The 20,992-nt window shown below is 51.5% G+C and overlaps 1 protein-coding gene across 1 annotated transcript; it reads right to left on the bottom strand.

Moving 5' to 3' along the window:
• Positions 1-10,889: 10,889 nt before the first annotated feature.
• On the bottom strand, positions 10,890-20,827 carry LOC140002296 (interferon-induced very large GTPase 1-like). The gene is made up of 2 exons (XM_072036658.1): positions 20,714-20,827; positions 10,890-18,723 (listed from the first exon to the last, which is right to left on the bottom strand). Exon 2 carries the CDS (start codon positions 18,719-18,721, stop codon positions 11,381-11,383), a length of 7,341 nt encoding a protein of 2,446 aa, XP_071892759.1. The 5' UTR covers positions 18,722-18,723; positions 20,714-20,827; the 3' UTR covers positions 10,890-11,380.
• Between the last annotated feature and the right edge of the window lie 165 nt (positions 20,828-20,992).

Here is a 20,992-nt window from a genome sequence, read left to right as displayed (position 1 = left end):
GGGGACACCCCAGCTCACCCCTCTCTTCCCGGTGCAGGTCTCGGAGGGGCCCCCAGCACAGTGGTCGGTGCCGGAGGTGTGCGCCTGGCTGGGTGCACGGTGCGGGGACGGGGACCTGGTGCAGCTGGCGGCCGAGCACGGGGTCAGCGGCCGGGCCCTGCTGCGAATGACCGAGGGGATCCTGCGGCGCATGGGGGTCGCCCCCTGCAGCCAGCGCCGGGAGCTGCTGCGGGAGCTGCTGGGGCTGCGGCTGCAGCAGGAGCTGGAGGAGCTGCTGAGCATCGTCGGGGGTGAGCATCCCCCTTAGCGCATCCACGGGGGGCACCGGCCGTGAGGACGCCGGGGGTGCCTCCAGATGGACTGTGGTCACCTCTATCCTCAGAGTGACGTGGACAGGAGCTTGCGAGCAGGGAGGCGATGCCATGGGATGACAAAGCAGCGGCTGGAATTAAGCACACGACATGGAAGCGGTGCTGGAAGGAGTCCCGAGGCCACCGTGTCCCCCAGAAAAACCCAAACCTGGCTGGAGAGGCAGGGCTGCGCGAGAAGGAGCCTGCCCTCGCCCCTCGCCCCGTGAGCCACCTGCTGCCGGGTGACACCGGGTCCCACAAGGTGCCACTGCGACCTGCGGTGTGTGGGGAGCACTGTGGCAATAACCCAGCCACCAGATCCTGTTGCAAGCCCAGGGTGTGAGGGATACAGAGAGGGGACATGGAGGTGTGACACCTTCCTTGGCTGTGCCCGGGAGCAGCGCATCGATGGGGGAGCCCACGAAGGAGGTGCTGGGGCACCCTCTGCCTCCGACCCCGGGGCTGGCAGGGTGTGCAGAGCAGCAGGGCAGGGCTGAGGGCCTCAACAAACGTGGCTGGAGCCGTGAAACCACTGGTGTGGCTGTGCTTGAGGGACCTGCTGCCTCCCAGACAGCAAGGAGAGGCAGCCTTGGCTGTGGGCACGAGGTAGAAGGGTCCCCACTCCTTGCTGGGAGCCTGTTGTACCCATGCACGGCAGCCTGACTGCATATGGGGTCCTGGTACCCACAGAATCACAGAATCACAGAATCTCTAGGTTGGAAGAGACCTCAAGATCATCGAGTCCAACCTCTAACCTAACACTAACAGTCCCCACTAAACCATATCCCTAAGCTCTACATCTAAACGTCTTTTGAAGACTTCCAGGGATGGTGACTCCACCACCTCCCTGGGCAGCCCGTTCCAGTGCCTAACAACCCTTTTGGTTAAGAAGTTCTTCCTAACATTTAACCTAAAACTCCCCTGGTGCAACTTTAGCCCATTTCCCCTCGTCCTGTCACCAGGCACGTGGGAGAACAGGCCAAACCCCACCTCGCTACAGCCTCCTTTAATGTATCTGTAGAGAGCGATAAGGTCGCCCCTGTGCCTCCTCTTCTCTAGGCTGAACAAGCCCAGCTCCTTCAGCTGCTCCTCATAGGACTTGCTCTCCAGGCCCCTCACCAGCTTCGTCACCCTTCTCTGGACCCGCTCAAGCACCTCGATGTCCTTCTTGTAGCGAGGGGCCCAAAACTGAACACAGTACTCGAGGTGCGGCCTCACCAGAGCCGAGTACAGGGGGACGATCACCTCCCTAGCCCTGCTGGTCACACTGTTTCTGATACAAGCCAGGATGCCGTTGGCCTTCTTGGCCACCTGAGCACACTGCTGGCTCATATTCAGCCGACTGTCCACCATCACTCCCAGGTCCTTCTCTGCCTGGCAGCTCTCCAACCACTCATCTCCCAGCCTGTAGCTCTGCTTGGGGTTATTGCGCCCCAGGTGCAGGACCCGGCACTTGGCCTTGTTGAACTTCATGCAGTTGACCTCAGCCCATCGGTGCAGCCTATCCAGATCCTCCTGCAGAGCCTTCCTACCCTCCAGCAGATCGACACACGCACCTAACTTGGTGTCATCTGCGAACTTACTGAGGGTGCACTCAATGCCGTCATCCAGATCATCGATGAAGATGTTAAAGAGGACCGGCCCCAGCACCAAGCCCTGGGGGACGCCACTAGTGACTGGCCTCCAACTGGACTTGGCTCCATTTACCACAACTCTTTGGGCCCGGCTATCCAGCCAGTTTCTCACCCAACGAAGCGTGCGCCAGTCCAAGCCAAGAGCAGCCAGTTTCTTGAGGAGAATGCTGTGGGAGACAGTGTCAAAAGCCTTGCTGAAGTCAAGGTAGACCACATCCACAGCCTTTCCCTCATCCACCCAGCGCGTCACTTTGTCGTAGAAGGAGATCAGGTTCGTCAAGCAGGATCTGCCTTCCATAAACCCATACTGACTGGGCCTGATCGCCTGCTTGCCCTTCAAGTGCCGCATGATGACTCCCAAGAGGATCTGCTCCATGAGCCTCCCTGGTACTGAGGTCAAACTGACCGGCCTGTAGTTTCCCGGGTCAGCCCTCCGGCCCTTCTTGTAGATGGGCGTCACGTTTGCTAGCCGCCAGTCAGCTGGGACCTCCCCCGATAGCCAGGACTGCTGATAAATGATGGATAGGGGCTTGGCCAGCTCCTCTGCCAGTTCTCTCAGTACCCTTGGGTGGATCCCATCCGGCCCCATCGACTTGTGCACATCCAAGTGCCGTAGCAGGTCACCAACCAGTTCTTCGTGGATGGTGAGGGCCACATCCTGCTCCCCGTCCCCTTCCACCAGCTCAGGGTACTGGGTATCCAGAGAACAACCGGTATTGCCGCTAAAGACTGAGGCAAAGAAGGCATTAAGCACCTCCGCCTTTTCCTCATCTCTTGTAACTAAGTTTCTCCCCGCATCCAGTAAAGGATGGAGATTCTCCTTTGTCCTCCTTTTGGTGTTGATGTATTTATAAAAGCGTTTTTTGTTATCTTTAACAGCAGTAGCCAGATTGAGCTCCAGATGAGCTTTGGCCTTCCTAATTTTGTCCCTGCACAGCCTCGCTACATCCTTACAGTCCTCCCTAGTGGCCTGCCCAATTTTCCAAAGATTATAAACCCTCGTTTTTCTCCTAAGCTCAATCCACAATTCTCTGTTGAGCAAGGCTGGTCTTCTTCCCCGCTGGCTCATCTTTGGGTGCATGGGAACAGACCGCTCCTGCGCCATTAGGATTTGCCTCTTAAAGAGCGCCCAGCCTTCCTGGACCCCTCTGCCCTTCAGAATCGCCTCCCAAGGGACTCCACCAACTAGTGTCCTGAGCAGCCCAAAGTCAGCCCTCCGAAAGTCCAATACAGTGGTTTTACTGGTTCCCTTCCTGGCCTCGCCAAGAATAGTGAACTCCACCATTTCGTGGTCACTCTGCCCAAGACAGCTCCCGACAGTTATATCCTCCACCAGTCCTTCTCTGTTTGTGAAGAGAAGGTCTAGCAGGGCACCACCCCTGGTAGGTTCACTAATCAGCTGCGTCAGGAAGCTATCTTCCACTTTCTCCAGAAACCTCCTAGACTGCTTCTCTGGGCTGTGTTGTGCTTCCAGGATATGTCAGGGAAGTTGAAGTCCCCCACGAGTACAAGCGCTTTAGATTTCGCAACTTCTGTCAGCTGCCTGTAGAACTCCTCATCCGTCTCCTCATCCTGGTTCGGCGGTCTATAGCAGACCCTGACCAGGACACTAGCCTTGTCCCTGCCGATCCTAACCCAAAGGGACTCGATCTTGTCATTCCTAGCCTCGAGTTCTACAACATCGAAAGACTCTCTAATATAGAGAGCCACACCGCCACCCCTTCTGTGCTGCCTGTCCCTTCTGAAGAGCCTATAGCCAGGCATCACAGCACTCCAGTCATGAGACTGGTCCCACCACGTTTCCGTGATGGCAACCAAGTCGTAGCCTGCCCGCTGCACGATGGCTTCCAGCTCCTCCTGTTTGTTACCCATGCTGCGTGCATTGGTGTAGATGCACTTCAGCTGGGCCTTTACCTTATCCTCCGGCCTTGCCATTGCTCCCCCTGGCACAGCCCCAACAGTCCTTGCTTCGGCCCCATCCCCCTTCTTACCTAGTTTAAAGCCCTATCAATGAGCCCCGCCAGCTCCTGGCCCAGGATCCTTTTTCCCCTAAAGGATAGGGACCCGCCTACGGCCATCAGACCAGGTGCTGAGTAAACTGCCCCATGGTCGAAAAACCCAAGATTTCTGCGTAGGCACCAGCCCCGGAGCCACGTGTTTAACAGGTGGGCTTTCCTTGTCCTCTCCGTACCCCTCCCTGTCAACGTAGGGATGGACGAAAACACCACCTGCACTCCCGCTCCGTCCACTAGCCGTCCGAAATGTGCCCCTCATGTGCCCAGATCCCCCGGGGGTCTGGGGCACAGCCAGGGCAGCCTGAGGGTGCCAGCGTGGTGGGTGACAGGGGAGTTACTGGGTGATGGGGGCTCACTCCCAATTTGCCCATTCTGTTCTGCAAAGAGCAGGGTCTGGGGCTTGTAGGGGGCCGGGGCTTGCAGGGGGCTGGGGACCCCGAGTTTATAGGGCTGTGGAGCACTGGCTGGGGCCAGGTCGTGCCATTCCCCTGCATGGACCACAGCTTGTTTCATGCTGTGCCATCTGGTTTTGCACCCGTTTGTATTTTTACTCCTGTAGTCCCTGCTGGCATGGCTCCCCAAATCCCAAACCTCACCTCCCCTAATCCCAAATCTCACTGGGGGCAGCACCAGACTCCCTTTGGGGCTGTCTCCCCCCCAGGAGAAGCCCCAAACTCAGCAGTTGCAGTTTTGGGGCTCTGGCAGCTCCTTTTCGCAGCAATGGGAGCGACCAGGGCAGTGGTGCAGCTGCAGGGTGGCCGCATGTCCCCGAGGGTCTGCCTGGCCTGGGGACTGCCCTGCTCCCATGAAAAGTGGATTTGGTCACCATGGGAGGGTGGAGAATGCAGAAACTGCTGGAGAGCACAGCCTGGGAGGACGTGCAGAGGCAACACCAGCTGTGCTGTCTGCATGCATGGTACTGCAGCAGGGCGCTCCCCTCGTGCCTGTGCCCACTTCTCTCCGGCTGCCCAAGCACTCAGAGCTCCTGAGCATCCCCGAGGCTGCCGGAGCATCGCTGGATTTGCCTGAGCATCACCAAGCAGCCTGTGTCCAAGCATCGTCTGGGGGCTGCTGGAGCATCCCTACGACTGCCTGAGCTTCACCAGGACTGCCCACGCATCCCTGGGGTTGCTCGAGCACCCCCGGATTTTTCTGAGCATCCATGGGGCTGCCTGAGCCCTGGAAACTCCAGGAGCTTCAGGGCACTGGGGAGCTGGGGGCTCTCGGTGTGAGTTTCTTGTTGGGAGCACCTTTGATGTCATTGCACAACTCAGAGCATTTACTGGTTTATTTATAAGACTGATATTTTTCTCTTCTGCTCCAGAAATACTACTGGGGAACAAATTCACCTGCTCACCACTTTGACCTGTGAGCAGCAGCCTGGCACTGGTAATGGAGGCTGTGCTGGAGCGTGGGTGCCCGAGGGTGTCCCAATCCCCGTCCCCATTCACTGCCACCCCACCGTGTCCCTGCTGGTCTGCAGCACCCTGCCAGAAGGCTGCTTGAAACACCCCTGTGGCCACAGCAGCTGGTTGCTTATTTAATGACTAATGGCTCTGCCAACTCCAGGGCTAACACTAGTTTTAGGAAGGCAAAAATAGCAGCAGGGGGATTTGCGTATAGATGTTTCTTCGTGGATTAAGAGCTCCAATTTCAATTTGAGCCAGCTGAGCTGCAGCTTGTAGTGGTTTTCCTTTCCCTCCCCTTCTGTTCATCTCTTTCTTTTTTCTATTCCTGTTTTCCTTGGGAGCTGGAAGGATGATGGCTTTTTAAGACAAAACTCACGGTGATGTGTGCATGTTTGTTTCCTGCAGTGCTAGGTGACCTCTGCAGCACCAGGGCCAGATTTTGGGTATGGGGCTGCAGAGCCACAGGAGAGAGCTGGGGGAGCATCAAGACCAAACCCTGCCCGCTGGCATATCCTGCAGTTTTGTCACCTAATTGAGGCTCTTTTAATACACTTAAAGTAATTTTCATTAGGGAAAAAAAAAAAAAAAAAAAAGAACAAAAAAAAGAAAAAAAAAACAAAACACAAGACAGGTGAAATTATGGCTTTAAAAAGCAGCTGGGTGCCCTCAGCAATGGAGCAAAGTGTGGTGTGTGTTTTATTGCTCACTGTTCTGAAGGAGCCATGGGCTGCAGTCTGGATGAAACCCACGTGTCTGATCCCAAGGAGTAAGCAGCGGTGCTGGGGCCCAGCGGGTTTTTGCACAGAAATGTTGAATAAACAAAGTCTCCAGTCTGAGGGCAGCAGACCCCAGCAGAGGACACAGCCAATATAGCAGCACGTGTTGAAGATGTGAATGCCCAGAGTGGGAATCAGTGCTCCTGCTGGCGGTGGGGGTGCTGCAGGGGCAGGAGCTCCTTGTGCTGGTGGCTCCTTTCTGCTCCCATGGTCAGGTGGGAGAAAGCTCCGTCTGCTCCAGGCTTCACAAAGCAGGATGCTTCCAGCAAGCATGCTCCTGTCCCAGCAAACCCTTGCCACGTGCACATTTTCCCCTGCCCCGCAGACACGTTTCTTCCCAGCTCCCTGGCTCAAACATCTTTGCCATTGTGGACCTGCTTGTTACAACCCCAAGGTCTCGCCTGGGGAGCAGTAGCTGGCATCATATTCATCCCTGGAGGCGTGAGGCTGAGCCTGTTTTTGGGTGTGCATCACTTTGCAGAGCAGTCTGCCCTTTCAGCAGCCGGTCTCCTTCCATCCTGCCACAGCCGTGCGCGGTGTTTGCAGCCCCTTACTACCGGTCAGTGCCACCACCACAGCTCCCATCTTCTCTTGAGCGTTCAGGGGGTGTTCCCCGGAGGCTTCCCTCCACAGTGACAATTAACCATTTGTTCTTTCTCCCTTTTCAGTAACTGCTTTTTCATGTTAGGACCCTCTCTCTTATCCCAGCCTTACCTTTCTAAGCCATTGTGCTGAGGGATCCTGTTGGGGCTGTTCTGGACATCCAGGCAGATGACACTCTCTGTGTGTCCCCTGTCCTGTTGCCCCTGCTCCTTCAGAATCTGGATTTCTTCAGCACATCTCCTGGTGTGCCCCAGCTGCTGCCCATCCCTTCCTTTGCCTCCCCTGCCTTCACGCTGGTAACCTCCTGCAGCACCATGGGCTCCAGAGGGATGCACAAGAGGATGCTCACTCAAGGCTTCCTCTTCTTGGCTGCTGTATGACCTCCTGGGGCTGTTGATTCGGGATGTCCGGGGATTGTGGCAGTCTGTCCGGCTGTTCCAGTCCTGGGATCCTGGGACATCAGCACAGAGCTGAGCTGCTGTCCTTCTCCTGCCCCTTGGAGCTGCTCAGGCCTGCATCCTCCGAAGGTCAAACAGGTCCAAACCGGGGCTGAGCGGCACCAAACTGGGGAGGTGCACCCTGGTAGAGGTGGTAAAACAAGCACTGGAAGATGTCTGGAGGGACATCTGTGCCAAGGGATGTCCCCTACCACCCTGCAGGCACTGCCACCCAACACCTTTCCTGTGTCACCCTTGGGTTGCAGGAAATTGCAGCTGGGGGTTCACAGGAGTCCATGATACACGAGGACACCGAGGCTTTATTCCCTAAGCTTCTCTACCTGATTACAGATTACTGCCAACCACCACTAACAAGAATACCTACGATTAACTGCAATGGATGCACTCAACTCCTTGACCTAGCCCACAGCAGCTTGGCTCGGGCTCCCAAGAAAGAAAGGCCTAGGCCCTGACCAGGCCACAAACTTCCTTGATTCCTGCCTGTTCTTTGGAACCCCCCTGAATCAGGTTGTGTGGTGTGCTTTGATGTTCGTCAGCCTGGAAACCAGTTCACAGGACCATGGAATCATTTAGGTTGGCACAGACCTCCAAGACCACCATGTCCATCTGTTAACCTAGGACTGAGCAGTCTACCACTACACCACGTCCCTAAGCGCCACCTCAACACGCCTTTTGAACACCTCCAGGGATGGTGGCCCAACCACTTTCCTGGGCATCCTCTTCCAATGCCTCGCAACCCTTTAGTGAACAAATTTTCCCTAATATCCAACTTAAACGTCCCCTGGTGCAACTTGAGGCCATTTCATCATCATGTGATTAACAAGCGAATAGCAGGAGGTTCTTCCAAGACTAATTTATCAGGGAGTAAAAGAAGTTGTGGGTGCAAGGAGTGTTGTGCTTGCCTTTCCCATTTTTTGTAGTCTGACTACAAGCCAACCTCTTTATTCCATAAATATGGCTGCATGAGCTTTTGGGGGCTTTCCCTGCACAGCAGCAGGCCGCGTGGTGGTGGCCACCCCACGATCAGGCACAGCTCCCCAGGACACTGCTGGAGGCTGAGAGGCCCCTTACCAGCTGCAGATCTTCCGTCAGAGACCGACATCACACACATGTACCAAAGGGTGTTAAGACCTTGCAGGAGGTGGCACTGGGGGGGGGCTCTGAGGGCCCTGCCAGCCCAAACCGCTCTGGGATTCTGTGATTTTATCAACAGTTGCTGCATCAGAAGTATGGCAGCAAATATACACACACCAATGATAGGATGAGAGGGAATGGGCTGAAGTTGTCCCAGGGGACACTTAGGTTGGATATTAGGGAAAACTTCTTTACCGAAAGGGTTGTTAGGCATTGGAACGGGCTGCCCAGGGAAGTGGTTAAGTCACCATCCCTGGAGGTCTTGAAAAGACGTTTAGATGTAGAGCTTGGTGGTATGGTTTAGTGGAGGACTGGTTAGTGTTAGGTCAGAGGTTGCACTAGGTGATCTTGGAGGTCTCTTCCAAACTAGACTATTCTGTGATTCTGTAATGAAAATAAATTTACTCTTTGTGTTTCAGCTGTGGGTCTGTTGTTTTTTCTGCTGCCTGCCTGTGCTGGCCCACACCCCGGCCTAGTGGGATGCAAACATAAAATCGTACAGAGTCCTGACCAGGGACTGCTGCCTTTGCTCTGTCCTCCCCCACAATGCTCCCACCACGTCCACCCCAAAATTAGAGGTTTTACCCTTCTGGAGCAGCCTTGCACAGCTGACACACGTTCCCAGAGCCCCAGGCTGGCTGCCACCTAGCCTTGCATTTAGGAAGCAAGTTGGGATTGGGGGTTTGCAGACCCTTCCCCAAACTGCATCACCAAGGCCTCATCCTGCCCTGGGAGTTGGTCATAGTGAGGCTCAGGCTGGTCTCCCTATCGTCGAGGCCAATTAACCCATCAGGGAAGGGAATTAGATTGGCAAGATAGCATTTGGTCTTGACAAATATATACTGGTTGTATTTTTTATCAGCTTATTATCCCGGGGGGCTTATAAAATGATTGTTTAATGATTTACTCTGGTGTGCGAGATGTACTGGACTATTAGATGAATTAGGACCGGGGGGGCTTGTGAGTCCCTGTTCACCCCTGGTCCTCCTGCCAGGAGCAGCTGCTCTTGGCCTGCTTCAGCGCGGGGGCTTTTCCCATCCTGCACAAACTCTGAGACGATTGTTGATGGTTTTGGAAATGGCCTTGGACAGAACAGTCTTGGAGAGAGATGAATTTGATTGCTGGACTGTTAGATGAATTAGGAAAGCAGCGTCTTCATGGCCTCTTTCCAGTATATCCAGGTCTCTCTCATCCTGGGGAGCCCAGACCTGGTCCCAGTACTGCAGACGGGGCCTCACCAGTGCTGAGGAAGGATCCCCTCCATCATTTCCATCATGTATCAGCGGGCCTAGTCAACTGGAGATGTTGCAGATGACTGGAGACTTGCAAATGTGACACCCATCGATAAGAAGGGAATGGGCCCAAGTTGTGCCAGGGGAGGTTCATGCTGGAAATGAGGAGACATTTCTGCTCAGAAAGAGCAGTCAGGCATTGGGATGGGTTGCCCAGGGAGGCAGTGGAATCACCATCCCTGGGGGTGTTCAAGGAGAGGTTGGACGTGGTGCTTGGGGACATGGTTTGGTGGTGACATTGGTGATCAGGTGATGGTTAGACCAGATGATCTTGGAGGGCTTTTCCAAGCTTCATGATTCTAGGATTCTACAGGAAAGCTGGGGTGGGACTCTTTATCAGGACGTGTAACAATAGGACAAGGGATAATGGCTTTAAACTAAAAGAGGGGAGATTTAGATTAGAAACAAGGAAGAAAATCTTTAATATGACAGCAATGAGGCACTGGCACAGGTTTCCTAGAGATGCTGTGGATGCCCCATCCCTGGAGGTGTTCAAGGCCAGGCTGGATGGGGCTTTGAGCAACCTTGATCTAGTGGGAGGTGGGCCTGCCCATAGCAGGGGGATTGGAACTAGATGATCTTCAAAGTCCTTTCCAACCCAAACCATTCTGATTTTATGATTCTAGGAGAATTGTGGCTCACCTTGAAATGAAGCACACAGAGACTAGTCCAGTCCAACTCAAACAGTTTCTTAGCAAAGACTACAAAGCATTATAATGAATCACCACTCTTGACAGTTCTTCAGGAGATTCTGGTCATTGGGTTTGCAGCAGGATTGCAGGAAAAGTGCACAGTAAACACCCCCTCCCTCTGCGCTGGTACAGGCAGAGCCACTTCCATGTTCTCCAGACCCTTTTTCTTCAGTTGTCACCTGCCCGTCTTGACAGCACAAATGCTAAGCTCACGCACTGCTGACAGCTGCTGAGGAAGCTGCAAAGCTGTCTAATTCTCTACGTTGGTTATAAAGGGCTTTTACCCAACACAGAAGTGCTTGGCAAAAGCAGTTGGGGTGGCTAGGTGCTGGAGGGAACTTTGCCAGGCTCATGAGTAGGAATGGCTCATGGAAGTGGGGGCACTTCTTAACCTAGGACATATACCTAATAACCACACAGTTAAAAATCACTGTCTAAATCCGCATAGGCTGCTGCGTTAATTGCTTTAATGACATCAGAAAGAAAACGGCACCCGAGTACTGAGTTTATGAGTGCAAATAAGAGTCCCAAAAAACAAAATAGCCAAGTTCCCCACAAATGTTCACCTGCTCGCAGACCCCGCTGTCCTTTCTGCAAGTGTGACAAGTATTGCTGCAGGGAAACTGTTCTTTTGCCAGTGTCATTTCTTTTCCCATAGCAGTTGATAAAACTGGTACTTGCTAATGCTGCCTTTGCTCTTCATCTGGCACTTGGTCTTGATCTTGGCGGTATGACTGCTTGCTACCGGAATATTTTTCTAGTTTGCTTTAAGACAAAGCTGATGTAAATATTTATGGCAAGAAAGGAAGAGGACTTGGACTTTATCACACAGCAAGGGAATCGCTGAGCAGCAGCATGAGAAGCACTCCTCAGTTCACCCAATATTGTAGCAATTACATTTAGTTTTATTGACAAGGTTTAAGTCATAATCATTACAAGAAGATTTTGTGGTTATCCCCGTATTATGTTCTTCTAAAATGCAAAGCACTTGCAGTTTTTCCTTCGTACCAACTTAGCCTAACATTTCTCCAGTTGAGCGAGTGCATTCTGCTTTGTAACTCTTTGCCATGAAGCAGGAATTTCTCCTTTGCCATGAAATTTCCCATTGTAGCATTGTTCTAGCTGTGTCCTGAAAGAAGACACAAACCATTTCCAGTATGCTTGCATGGATGGATCAGGAGGAATGCTCCAAGTGGAATATGGAGGTCCTGCATCCCGGTATTTCTTGTAGGGGATCCATGTGTCTTCACCAATCCTGAATGAGCAGTCACTTGAAACGCTGCTAGAACAAATATCAATGACTAGGTTGTCTGTTTCATGCCATTTAGATCCTCTTTTTTCATGCCATTTGAGTCCTGTGAAAGCTTGTGGACGATGGAAGACAACCCGGTGGTCTCCGTCATGGTTTGGCATAGTGTTAGTGCAAACAGCCTCACAAAATGGACACTGCTCCTGGCACCCTGCAAACTGCTCAGCCACTATTGTGTGAGGCTGCCTTTCAAAGGAGCTCATACGAGCTTCTTTAAACTCCTTCCTGAGATCATCAATAACGGGAGACAGTGCTTCTGTCATGGCATTATTCAGGAACTCTATGTCTGTTATCTCCTGATGTTCAATGCCCTTCAGGTCGCTCCTGGGCAAGCTTATCATGTCTCCAAGTGCTCTGCAGAATTCATCCAGCCAAAGAGAGATTTGATCCTTTCTGTCTTTTCTGTCTTTGACAACAGTGGTTGATGCAAAAACAGCTGACTGAATGTTTTCATAGTAACGAGAGAGGGATTCTCTTAAAAACATCTCTAGCCTTCTGTTCTTATCTAAACAGTACGTCTCAACTTTTGTCTTAATGTAATTATTTAAAAATTCTCCTGGGGCATTAAGATAATACATGAATTTTTGAAAATGTTCATTTTCTGCTAGGTATTTCAGCATGCAAGCTTCCAGAGTGGATCTATTGCCTCCGAAATCTGGAATTTTATCCTTCACGTCTCGAGCTATGTCAAGAGCTGTCTTCTCGTAGATGGCGTGTCGAAGAGCTGGGGCAATCTTGCTGCACAGGAAATCAGCAAATGTTGTGATACAAGAGGCTCCTTGGCAGGAAATCTGGAAACATTTAAAGAAGTCTTCTCTCTTGCTCTCCAGGTAGACGACTGGATCATTTGCTTTCCTGAATGCTGTGTGCATGTCTTTAAACCTTTCTGCTGCCATTCTGCACAGGTGCAGTGATAAATCTATTTTGTATTCTTTATTAAAACTGTAATTTGCAGTGGTAGGGACAGAGTTCATACCTCCCTCCACTTCATTTAGTATTTCATGAATAAAAGTTCGACTGTAATCCATTTTATCTTTTTCCTTCTTCTCAATGCTTTCCTTCACACGCTTTATGATGCTATCTGTAATGTGGTGCATGTTGTTCACATCGGCATCGTTGAAACCCTTATAAAACATGCGGAAGCCTTTTTTCTTAGACACATGTTTCTCTATGTCAAGAGAAAATGTATTATTTTGGTATAAATTCAATATGTGTTTATCTACATTAGGCTCCTTAAAGTGATCTAGAAGGATATTTTCTATGTCCACATCAATGTCCACCTCTTCCTGAGGGGGAGCAGCAGAAGAGACTTCATAAAGCCACTCCATCCAGATAGAATTGAAGCGGTTTCTCAGTTCACTTTCACCTAATTTCTGGCCTTTTAGAGACAGGGCCAACTCTCTGCTCTTTCTCAGGAGCCCATTTTCATATTCAGACTTCCTCTCATCCAGTTTACTCTGGCTCTTCTTTACTTCTAGAAGTTTCTCACACTTCCTTCGCATTTCAACAAGAAGGGACTCTCTCAGTTCTTTCAGCTTCAGTTCCGTGCTGCTTTTCCACTGGATCAGTATTTCACGGTCTTTGTCTTCACTGAAGAATGTTTCCATGTTCTTGGTGATGGCATCACTTCTCTCTTGCACCAGTTTTTCAAGGTGTTCTGTGGTGACCTTGTCCAACTCCCCGTTCCGCACCTTGTTTTCCAGTTTCATTTGCAAGTCTAAGATGTGACTTCTCAGCTGCCAGGTCCACTGACTAAATGCAGTTTCCAGTTTCTTGTAGGCAGCAATCTCCACTGAATTCTTGAAGCTGAAAACAAAGTTTTCATTCAGCAGGGCATTCCACAGGTCACTAATACGAACTTTAAAGCTGGAGAGCCTCAAAACGCTGCTGTGCGATTCCTTCTTGGCAGCTTGAAGAATTTTGCTCTTTAATTCCTGGACGTTCTGGCTGTAGGTGGGGTTGGGCGGTGCCATCGGTGGGTTTCCTTCCCACAGGTGAGCAAAGTAATGAATGTGGGTGTTCACGTCAAAGCGGATGACGTCGCTGAAGCAGGTGATGTCACAGAATTCCTGCTGGGCCGCAATCACGGTCATTTCATCCAGCTTTTCCTGCAGACGTCTTTGTCCCTCCATGTTCTTTTCCTTTGCGGTTATTTCGCCCACGTTTTGGTGCACAAAGAGGCAGCCTGGGGAAATATTAACTTGCTTCATCCTCAGGAAAGCCTGCACAGCAATCTGAAGGACGTCTTGCATTTCCGAAGGATTTTCTCCAAAGATGTTGATCAGAGTCATGTTTCCAATGCCAATGACAAAGGTGGCCAGCTCATTGTCGTGGTTAAGTGACTGCTTATTGGCCATCTCTATGGCACGAAGTCCTTCTGTGTCAACAACAAGCAGGTAATCAAAGTTCAAATCCTGTTGGAGCTTCTCGTCCACTTTAATGAGCTGCATAAACGCTCCCTGGGTGCACCTCCCTGAGCTGACCTTAAACTGGAGACCAAACATGGCATTCAGCAGGGTTGACTTCCCTGTGCTCTGGATGCCAAGCACGGAAAGCACAAATATTCGCTTGTCCCCTAGCTTCTCAATTAACCTGTCAAAGACGGCTCCAATCCATTGCAGTGGTACATAAGAAGCATCGCCATCCATCAGCTCAATGGGATACCCTAAAACCATCAGATTGGCAGCAATTTCAGATAGTTTGACATACCAATTTTCTTTGGAGTATGTTGATTCCAGTGCCTCATAAATCTGCCCCACCTCTCTCAAAATATGCTCAAGGCCAATGGACGAATCATTGATTTCATCAGAAAGGGCATCTAATTTCTTAACCAATAGAGTTTTCAGGTTGTTGTTTTCATTGCTTTTCTTTAATGCCAGGATTTGAGACCATAACTGATGGTACTCTCTCTTCAGCTCATCAAGGCGATCAGAGGAGATGTCGTCCATGAAGATCTTCATCCACTGCAGAAAGAATTTCTTGGTATTGTCTGGCTGTGAATGGAGAAAGCCAAGGACTGTTTTCATCAGCTGATTGAGGGGAAACGCTTTGCCTAGTTGCTTTCTTCGTATTGCAGACTTCTCCAATTCAATTTGGCTCCGATGATGCTCTATGCTCTTGCTCCCCTTTTCCTGCAAGCGAGTGAGTTCTTTGTCCTTTTCACACCACATGTACCACAGTTTTCCCTGAAGAGGCAGTAGCTGTGATTTGATCTCAGACAACTTCTCCTTCTTCAACAGATTCACCAGTTTGATTGCTGTTTCTTTGGCTGTCACGCACGCTTCTGCATCTTCATCGACTAAGAAGCCGTGCTGGCGAGCTGTGCTCAGGCATGCATTGAGGCTAACAAGCGTGCTCGACCCTTCCACTAGGTCTCGGATGGTTTTTGTCAGCTCACCCACTAATTCTGCTTCATTTCTGTTCTTGATCCCTATTCTTACGTTTTGGCCAGATCGGCCAGCTGCAATGCTCTCTTTCTCAGTGAAAAGGCAAACCAAAGGCCTCTGAGACTGCCACAGATCATGTAAAATTCTCCTGCCTTTCTTCTCGTTGCTCTGATCCAACTCAGAAACAAGAACCACGTTCACGGTAGAGATCTCCTGTAAAAACTGCAGCTGGGGTTCGTGATCCCTCGCATCTCCATGCAGGTTACAGAAAGCAACAGGGCCGTTAAAGCTGTCGTTGTCACTACCACGGGGAAGGTACCAGGAGATCTCCACAACACCTTTCATCAGGAAGCAGTCTTTGGTGCTGCCTTCGCAATGGTGGTGGAAAAAAGTGTCGTGTTTCTTCCTGCTCAGCAGGGCATTCAGGAGCTGAGACTTGGAAGAGGAAGGAGAGCTGCCGATGCGGAGGAAGGACACGATGGGCATCTCTGCCTGATAAATGAGTTTGTTGTTGTGACTGCTAATCCTCGTCTGCTCTCCCGATCTCACCGTCCCTTTCCAGCTCTTCTTGATTTGGCTGAGGGACCAGAGAGGGAACTCTATCTGTGAAGTGCCCGGGTTTGGTACCAGGAGGGGTAGTGCAAACTGGCAGAAAGCGAGCTTGGATGAAAGGTACTGTCTCATGAAATCATCAGCACAATGAAAAATTGCCATCTGGAGGTCCATGGGGTGCACATGACTCTCCCTGCTTGCAGATTCAGGGGCTCCTTTGTCCAAGTCACTGAGAAAGTCATCAAAGGAATCAGAGGGCTCGTGCTCCTCCCCTGAGGTGTTTGGTGTGGGTGCGACTCCTGGCTTACTGGCCTCCTTGCAAGTCAGGTACCTCACCTGATAATCCATGGTCAGGAGCTTTTGCAGGAAGTAAAATGGTAGCTCGCTGTCCTTGCTCGGCTGGCTGTTGTGTACAGATGTCTGGTGTATTATGTGGAAATCTTCTGTGCCCATTTTTCTTGGATAGTACCTTTCCAGCCCAAGGCGCTTAAGTAAGTTGAGGAACTCTGGGCTTGCAGTGGCTTGACTTGCTTTGGAATTGCTGCTGTCTGATTTGGGTTTGCACTGACTGGGAGGCTGCATGCCTTGAAAAGCATCTTCCAGGTCTTTCATTATATCATCTTTGTTCAGGTTGCCAGATGTGTCCTCCAGTTGCCCATCGATGAAGGATTGCAAATCTCTTTCCAGCATCTCCCAGTCTTTGAATGCATTGTGCTTTTCGAGGAGAGCTTTCATCTCTGTGGACCATGTGTTTTTCGTCTTTTTTTTCATGAAAACTAGGCGGTCATTCTTCTGCTCATGGGTGACCTTCTTGTTTTTGGATGTTATGGTGAGCCCCCTCAGCAGCAGGAAGGCCTGAGCTCTGTAAACATCCTGCTCCTTCAGGCTCTGATACTCGTTATGTGCCATGTGCATTTCCTTTATCATGAAATTAATTTCTGGACACCCAAGGAGGTACTGAAAAGTGCTGCTTTCTACTTGGTATCCCGTGCTGGTTGTAACTAAGAGCACGAAGAGTTCTATGTCTTCCTGTGCCCTTTGCTGCAGAGACTGGAGCAAGGAAGAAATAGACTGGCTTACAGTGAAGGTGGCTTTGATCTTTGCCTCATGAATGGCAGATGCAGAAGTTGCCGGTGCGTAGGTGACTTCCATGATGTCCTCCTTCATTTGCAGCAGTGTCGTATTGAGATCTTCAAGACTGGAAATATTGGGAGTTTTGGGAAGCGTGTGCTCCGTCTGGAAGACCCACTGCATAATAAAGGAAGTCCTGGGGAAGTCCTTGACAGAATAGATGTGAGGATCAAGCAGGCACTGCAGCAGAGATTTGATGTAGGTGGTGTTTTCCGGAGAAGACTTCTGGCAAAAAGAAACAGTGTTCACCAGGAACTCCTGCAATGCTTTGTCTGACAGACATATGTTGATCCAGACACTGTGATTCTTTGTTCTCTTATTCAGACCCTGTTTAAAATCTAGCAACATGAGCAGTTTCTTTTCATCCACTGTCCCCTCCCAGGTCTTCACTTGCTCTAGGAAAGCTCTGGCGTCTTCTACGGCACTGGCCAGTTCTTCTCCAAAGATCACACCAGTGCTGCGATTCGTTAGCGCTTCGTAGACAGTCCTGAGGCTGCTGCTCATTTGATGGGAGGCTTTAAAATCGCTGCTGTGGTTGGACAGGATTATGTCCCACACTGGGATCAGCTGAAAGCCCCGGTCGATCACACACCAGGTTGTGTTATTGGCCACAAGCCCGCATTTCCACTCGGGAAGGGAATCCGTCTCTGCTGGGCCCCCTGTTTTGGTCACATAGAGCTGAACTGCTGTGTGGGTGCTGCTTCCGTCTCTTCCCTGAAATGATGCCTGTGAGCTGGACTTTGAAGCATCCCCCTTCACTCCCCACTTGGTACCGAAGCCGCTGAAGCTAGCTCCGACGTAGCTGTTCAGTGCTTCAGATGTTTGTTGCTTCATCTCATCCCATTGCTCTGCCCTGAAACCTTCGGCAGATGCTTTCCACCAGAATATTCCCCCAAAGTGGAGGGGTCCCTGGATCACGTGGGACCCAAACCTGCGGAAGAAGCTGGCGCACCTGCTCTTCAGTAGGTGGAACCTGTCTGCCTCCTGGGTGATGCTCAGAAGCTGTTCGATGTCTTGCAGCTCTCGCAGGGCTGCGTCTGAGAGGCGAAGCTGGTCCTTTTGGAAGTAGTAGGAGGCCAGAGGCATGTACTGGTACATGGTGGTGCAAATGTACGCCTGCTCCGAGCGTGACCGACGGGAGTCCTCTGACTGTGAGGACTTGCCGTAATCTACACCTGTTTCAACACTGAACCTCCAGAACCCACCTTTAACAGAAGCATTGATGCTGAACCCCAGCTGCTCCATGGACTTGGTGAAAGTGGCTTCTGCTGCAGAGGAGGAGAACTCCTTCCTGTCAAGCAGCGACCCTTGCACTGGACCAGTGAGCATGAAGCCATCAGGGACCCTGATGAGTTGCTCTTGCTTTGCCAGCACATCCTCCAGGCTGTTGGTTTGGTAAATCCCCTGCAGAGCCAGGCCTCCCGATGCCCGCCTCAGGACCTCCTCGTCAGAGACGTTCTCCGTCTTCCCCATGAACTTCTCCTGCTGCTCCAGTTGCTTCCGGATGCTCACCAGCTCATCCAGCAATGCCTTCTCTGGAGGTGCCCAGTACTCCTTGGGAATGTCCATGGCTTGCTGTAGGGCCTCCACTTTCTTACTTATCATTTCCTTGCTGTGGTTACGGCTCTTCTGCATTTCTTCCAGCTCCTGTAGGATTGACTTGGCTTCTTCTTGCCTCTGCTTCATCCTCTCCAAGTGCTGTTTCTGCAGTTCATCAACACCTGTTTCGTTGTCTGTGATTCCCAGGAGCTTTTGGAGTGCCTTGGTCTCCCAGGGGTACCGTACTTCGCACTCCAGTTTAAGGTAGTCTTCATATTGCAGATGTTTCAAAGCATTTATTGACTTAACACCCAATATCTCTGACAGTTTGGGGAGCCAGTATTCTTCATCAAGTCCTTCCTTCTCAAATGCTTCTGCCAGCAATTGCGTAGCAATTCGTGTCTTTTCCCCAGCATCTGCTCTCTCCTCCTGTGACTCCATGGCTGTGGAAGGGGAAAAGAGACTTTTGTTACATCAGGTTAGAGGAGGCCACCATCCCTTAGAAGAGGCCTCTCCATAGTTTCTGGCTCAGGGATTTCTTCTGCCCTGCTGCTGGAACCCAGCCTCGGGCACCCCTGAAATATGCAGACACAGACAGACAGACACACGCAACCACTGGCACGGCTGCACAAACAGCCATGGACAAGGCACTGCCTTCAACAGCACCCATGTATAAGCTGCTGTGGTGGTTCCGCTCGAGTGGGCAGCCAAGCTCCACCACAGACGCTTTCTCACTCCCCCTCCTCCAAGAGGAGTGGGGAGAAAATACGATGAAAATGGCTCAAAGTTTGAGAGAAGGACACGAAGATCACGCAGAAATTTTTGTTATGAGCAAAACAGACTCAGCATAGGACCTGTAGCCTGTGGAGAGGAGCCCACGCAGGAGCAGGTGACCTGGCAGGAGCTGCTGCCCGTGGGGGAGCCAGGTTGGAGCAGTTTTGCTCCTGAGGGATGGACCCCGTGGTACGGACCCATATCTGGAGCAGTTCTGGAAGAGCTGCTGCCTGTGGGAAGCCCACGCCGGATCAGTTCATCAAGGACTGTGTCCTGTTGGAGGGATCCCACAGCACAGGGGATGAGAGTGACCGAGAAGGAGCGGCAGAGAAGAAGTGCTGTAGACTGACCATAACCCCCATTCCCCCGTTCCCCTGCGCTGCTCGGGGGGAGGAGGTGGAAGAGGGTGGATGGGGGGGGGAAGGTGCTTTTGGTTTCTTTCCTTTGTTTCTCACTTCTCTAGCTTGTTAGTAATAAGCAATAAACCTTACTGCCTCCCTATGCCGAGTCTGCTTTCCCCTCACAAATAATTACTTTGTGGTCTTCTTGTCCTTATGTCAACCTTTGAGCCTTTTTCATCGTATTTTCTCCCCATTCCTCTTTGAGGAGGGGGAGTGAGAGAGCGTCTGTGGTGGAGCTCGGCTGCCCACTCGAGCAGAACCACCACAATGATCTATAATATGTCTTCCATCTCAAACCATTCTAGGATTCTTTAGGATTTGGAGCCTTGGTTTCTCATGGTCGGGTAGATGACCTGGCAATGCACAGACTATGCCTCTGGGGCTGTTTTCAGAGCATGATGCAGGGAGCAGCCAATGCCTGCCCAGGGCCATGGTGGAAGGGCCCTGGGGGAGCTGCCAGAGGAGCATGAAGCCCACTGGGGTGGTGTTGGAGGATGTTGTGGTTTAACCAGGCAGGCAGCAAAGCACCACACAGCCGTTCGCTGGCTCCCCCCACCCCCACAGCAGGATGGGGGAGGGAACTGAAGAAAAAAAAGTTAAAGGGAAAAAAAATATCCAGATCCTCTTAGAAGCTCATCAGAGCGCACTTGTTGAGTGATCTCCCTGTCCTTATCTCAACCCATGAGCCCTTTTCATTGCATTTTCTTCCACTTTTCCTATGAGGACGGGGAGAGAGAGAGCAGTTGTGGTGGAGCTCAGCTGCCCAGCAGAACAATACCACCACAGTCCCTTCCAATCCAAACCATTTTAGGATACTATGAAGTGCTAAAAGCCTGCGTGTTGAGAAGAAGACAGTTTAATAGGACAGAAAAGGAAGGGGTAATGATGATGATGGTGATACTAATATACCAACAAATATCCAAAGCAACTGATACACAGTGCAATTGGTTACCAACCACTGACTGAAGCCTAACCCTTGCTTTAGCAGTGGCTGCCCCCTACCCCAGCCAACTCCCCTAGATTTTATTGCTGAGCAGTACGCCCTCTGGGATGGGACATCCTTTGGTTCCTTGGGGTCAGCTGTCCTGTTTCTCTGTCCCCTACACCTGAGCAGAGCCCATTTCCCCTGAGCGAAAAGCCCTGCTGCCCTCCTGGCATCTCGCAGCCCAGCAGGAGATGGGTGAAACAGCAAGCAGGAGGCCAAGGGATCTCCACATGTGGCCCCTGCCGTGCCCAGTGCATGTCAGCTTTGACCTACCTGCCCTCCCTGGTGCTCTGCAGCTCCAGTAGCGTCTCAGCCCAGCTCCCGCACCATCTCAGCGCAGCCCCTGCACAGCCTCAGCCCACCCGTGACCCCACTCTTTATAGAGCCTCAAGCCTCTGCGCTGGCCTCAGTTTATAGGTTGCATGGCAGGGAGATATTTTTTGCTTTCCTGGAAGTCAGGCTATTATCTTTCAGTGCCTGAAAGTGAAACTTGGCAGTTGCTGGCTGCGCTGGAGCAGCCACATTCCCAAGCACTCCTCCAAGGAAGGCAAG

This window comes from Anas platyrhynchos, chromosome 3, assembly GCF_047663525.1.
Source record: "Anas platyrhynchos isolate ZD024472 breed Pekin duck chromosome 3, IASCAAS_PekinDuck_T2T, whole genome shotgun sequence".
In the NCBI taxonomy this organism is placed as follows: Eukaryota; Metazoa; Chordata; class Aves; order Anseriformes; family Anatidae; genus Anas; species Anas platyrhynchos.
This window is presented reverse-complemented; position numbering and strand designations above follow the sequence as displayed.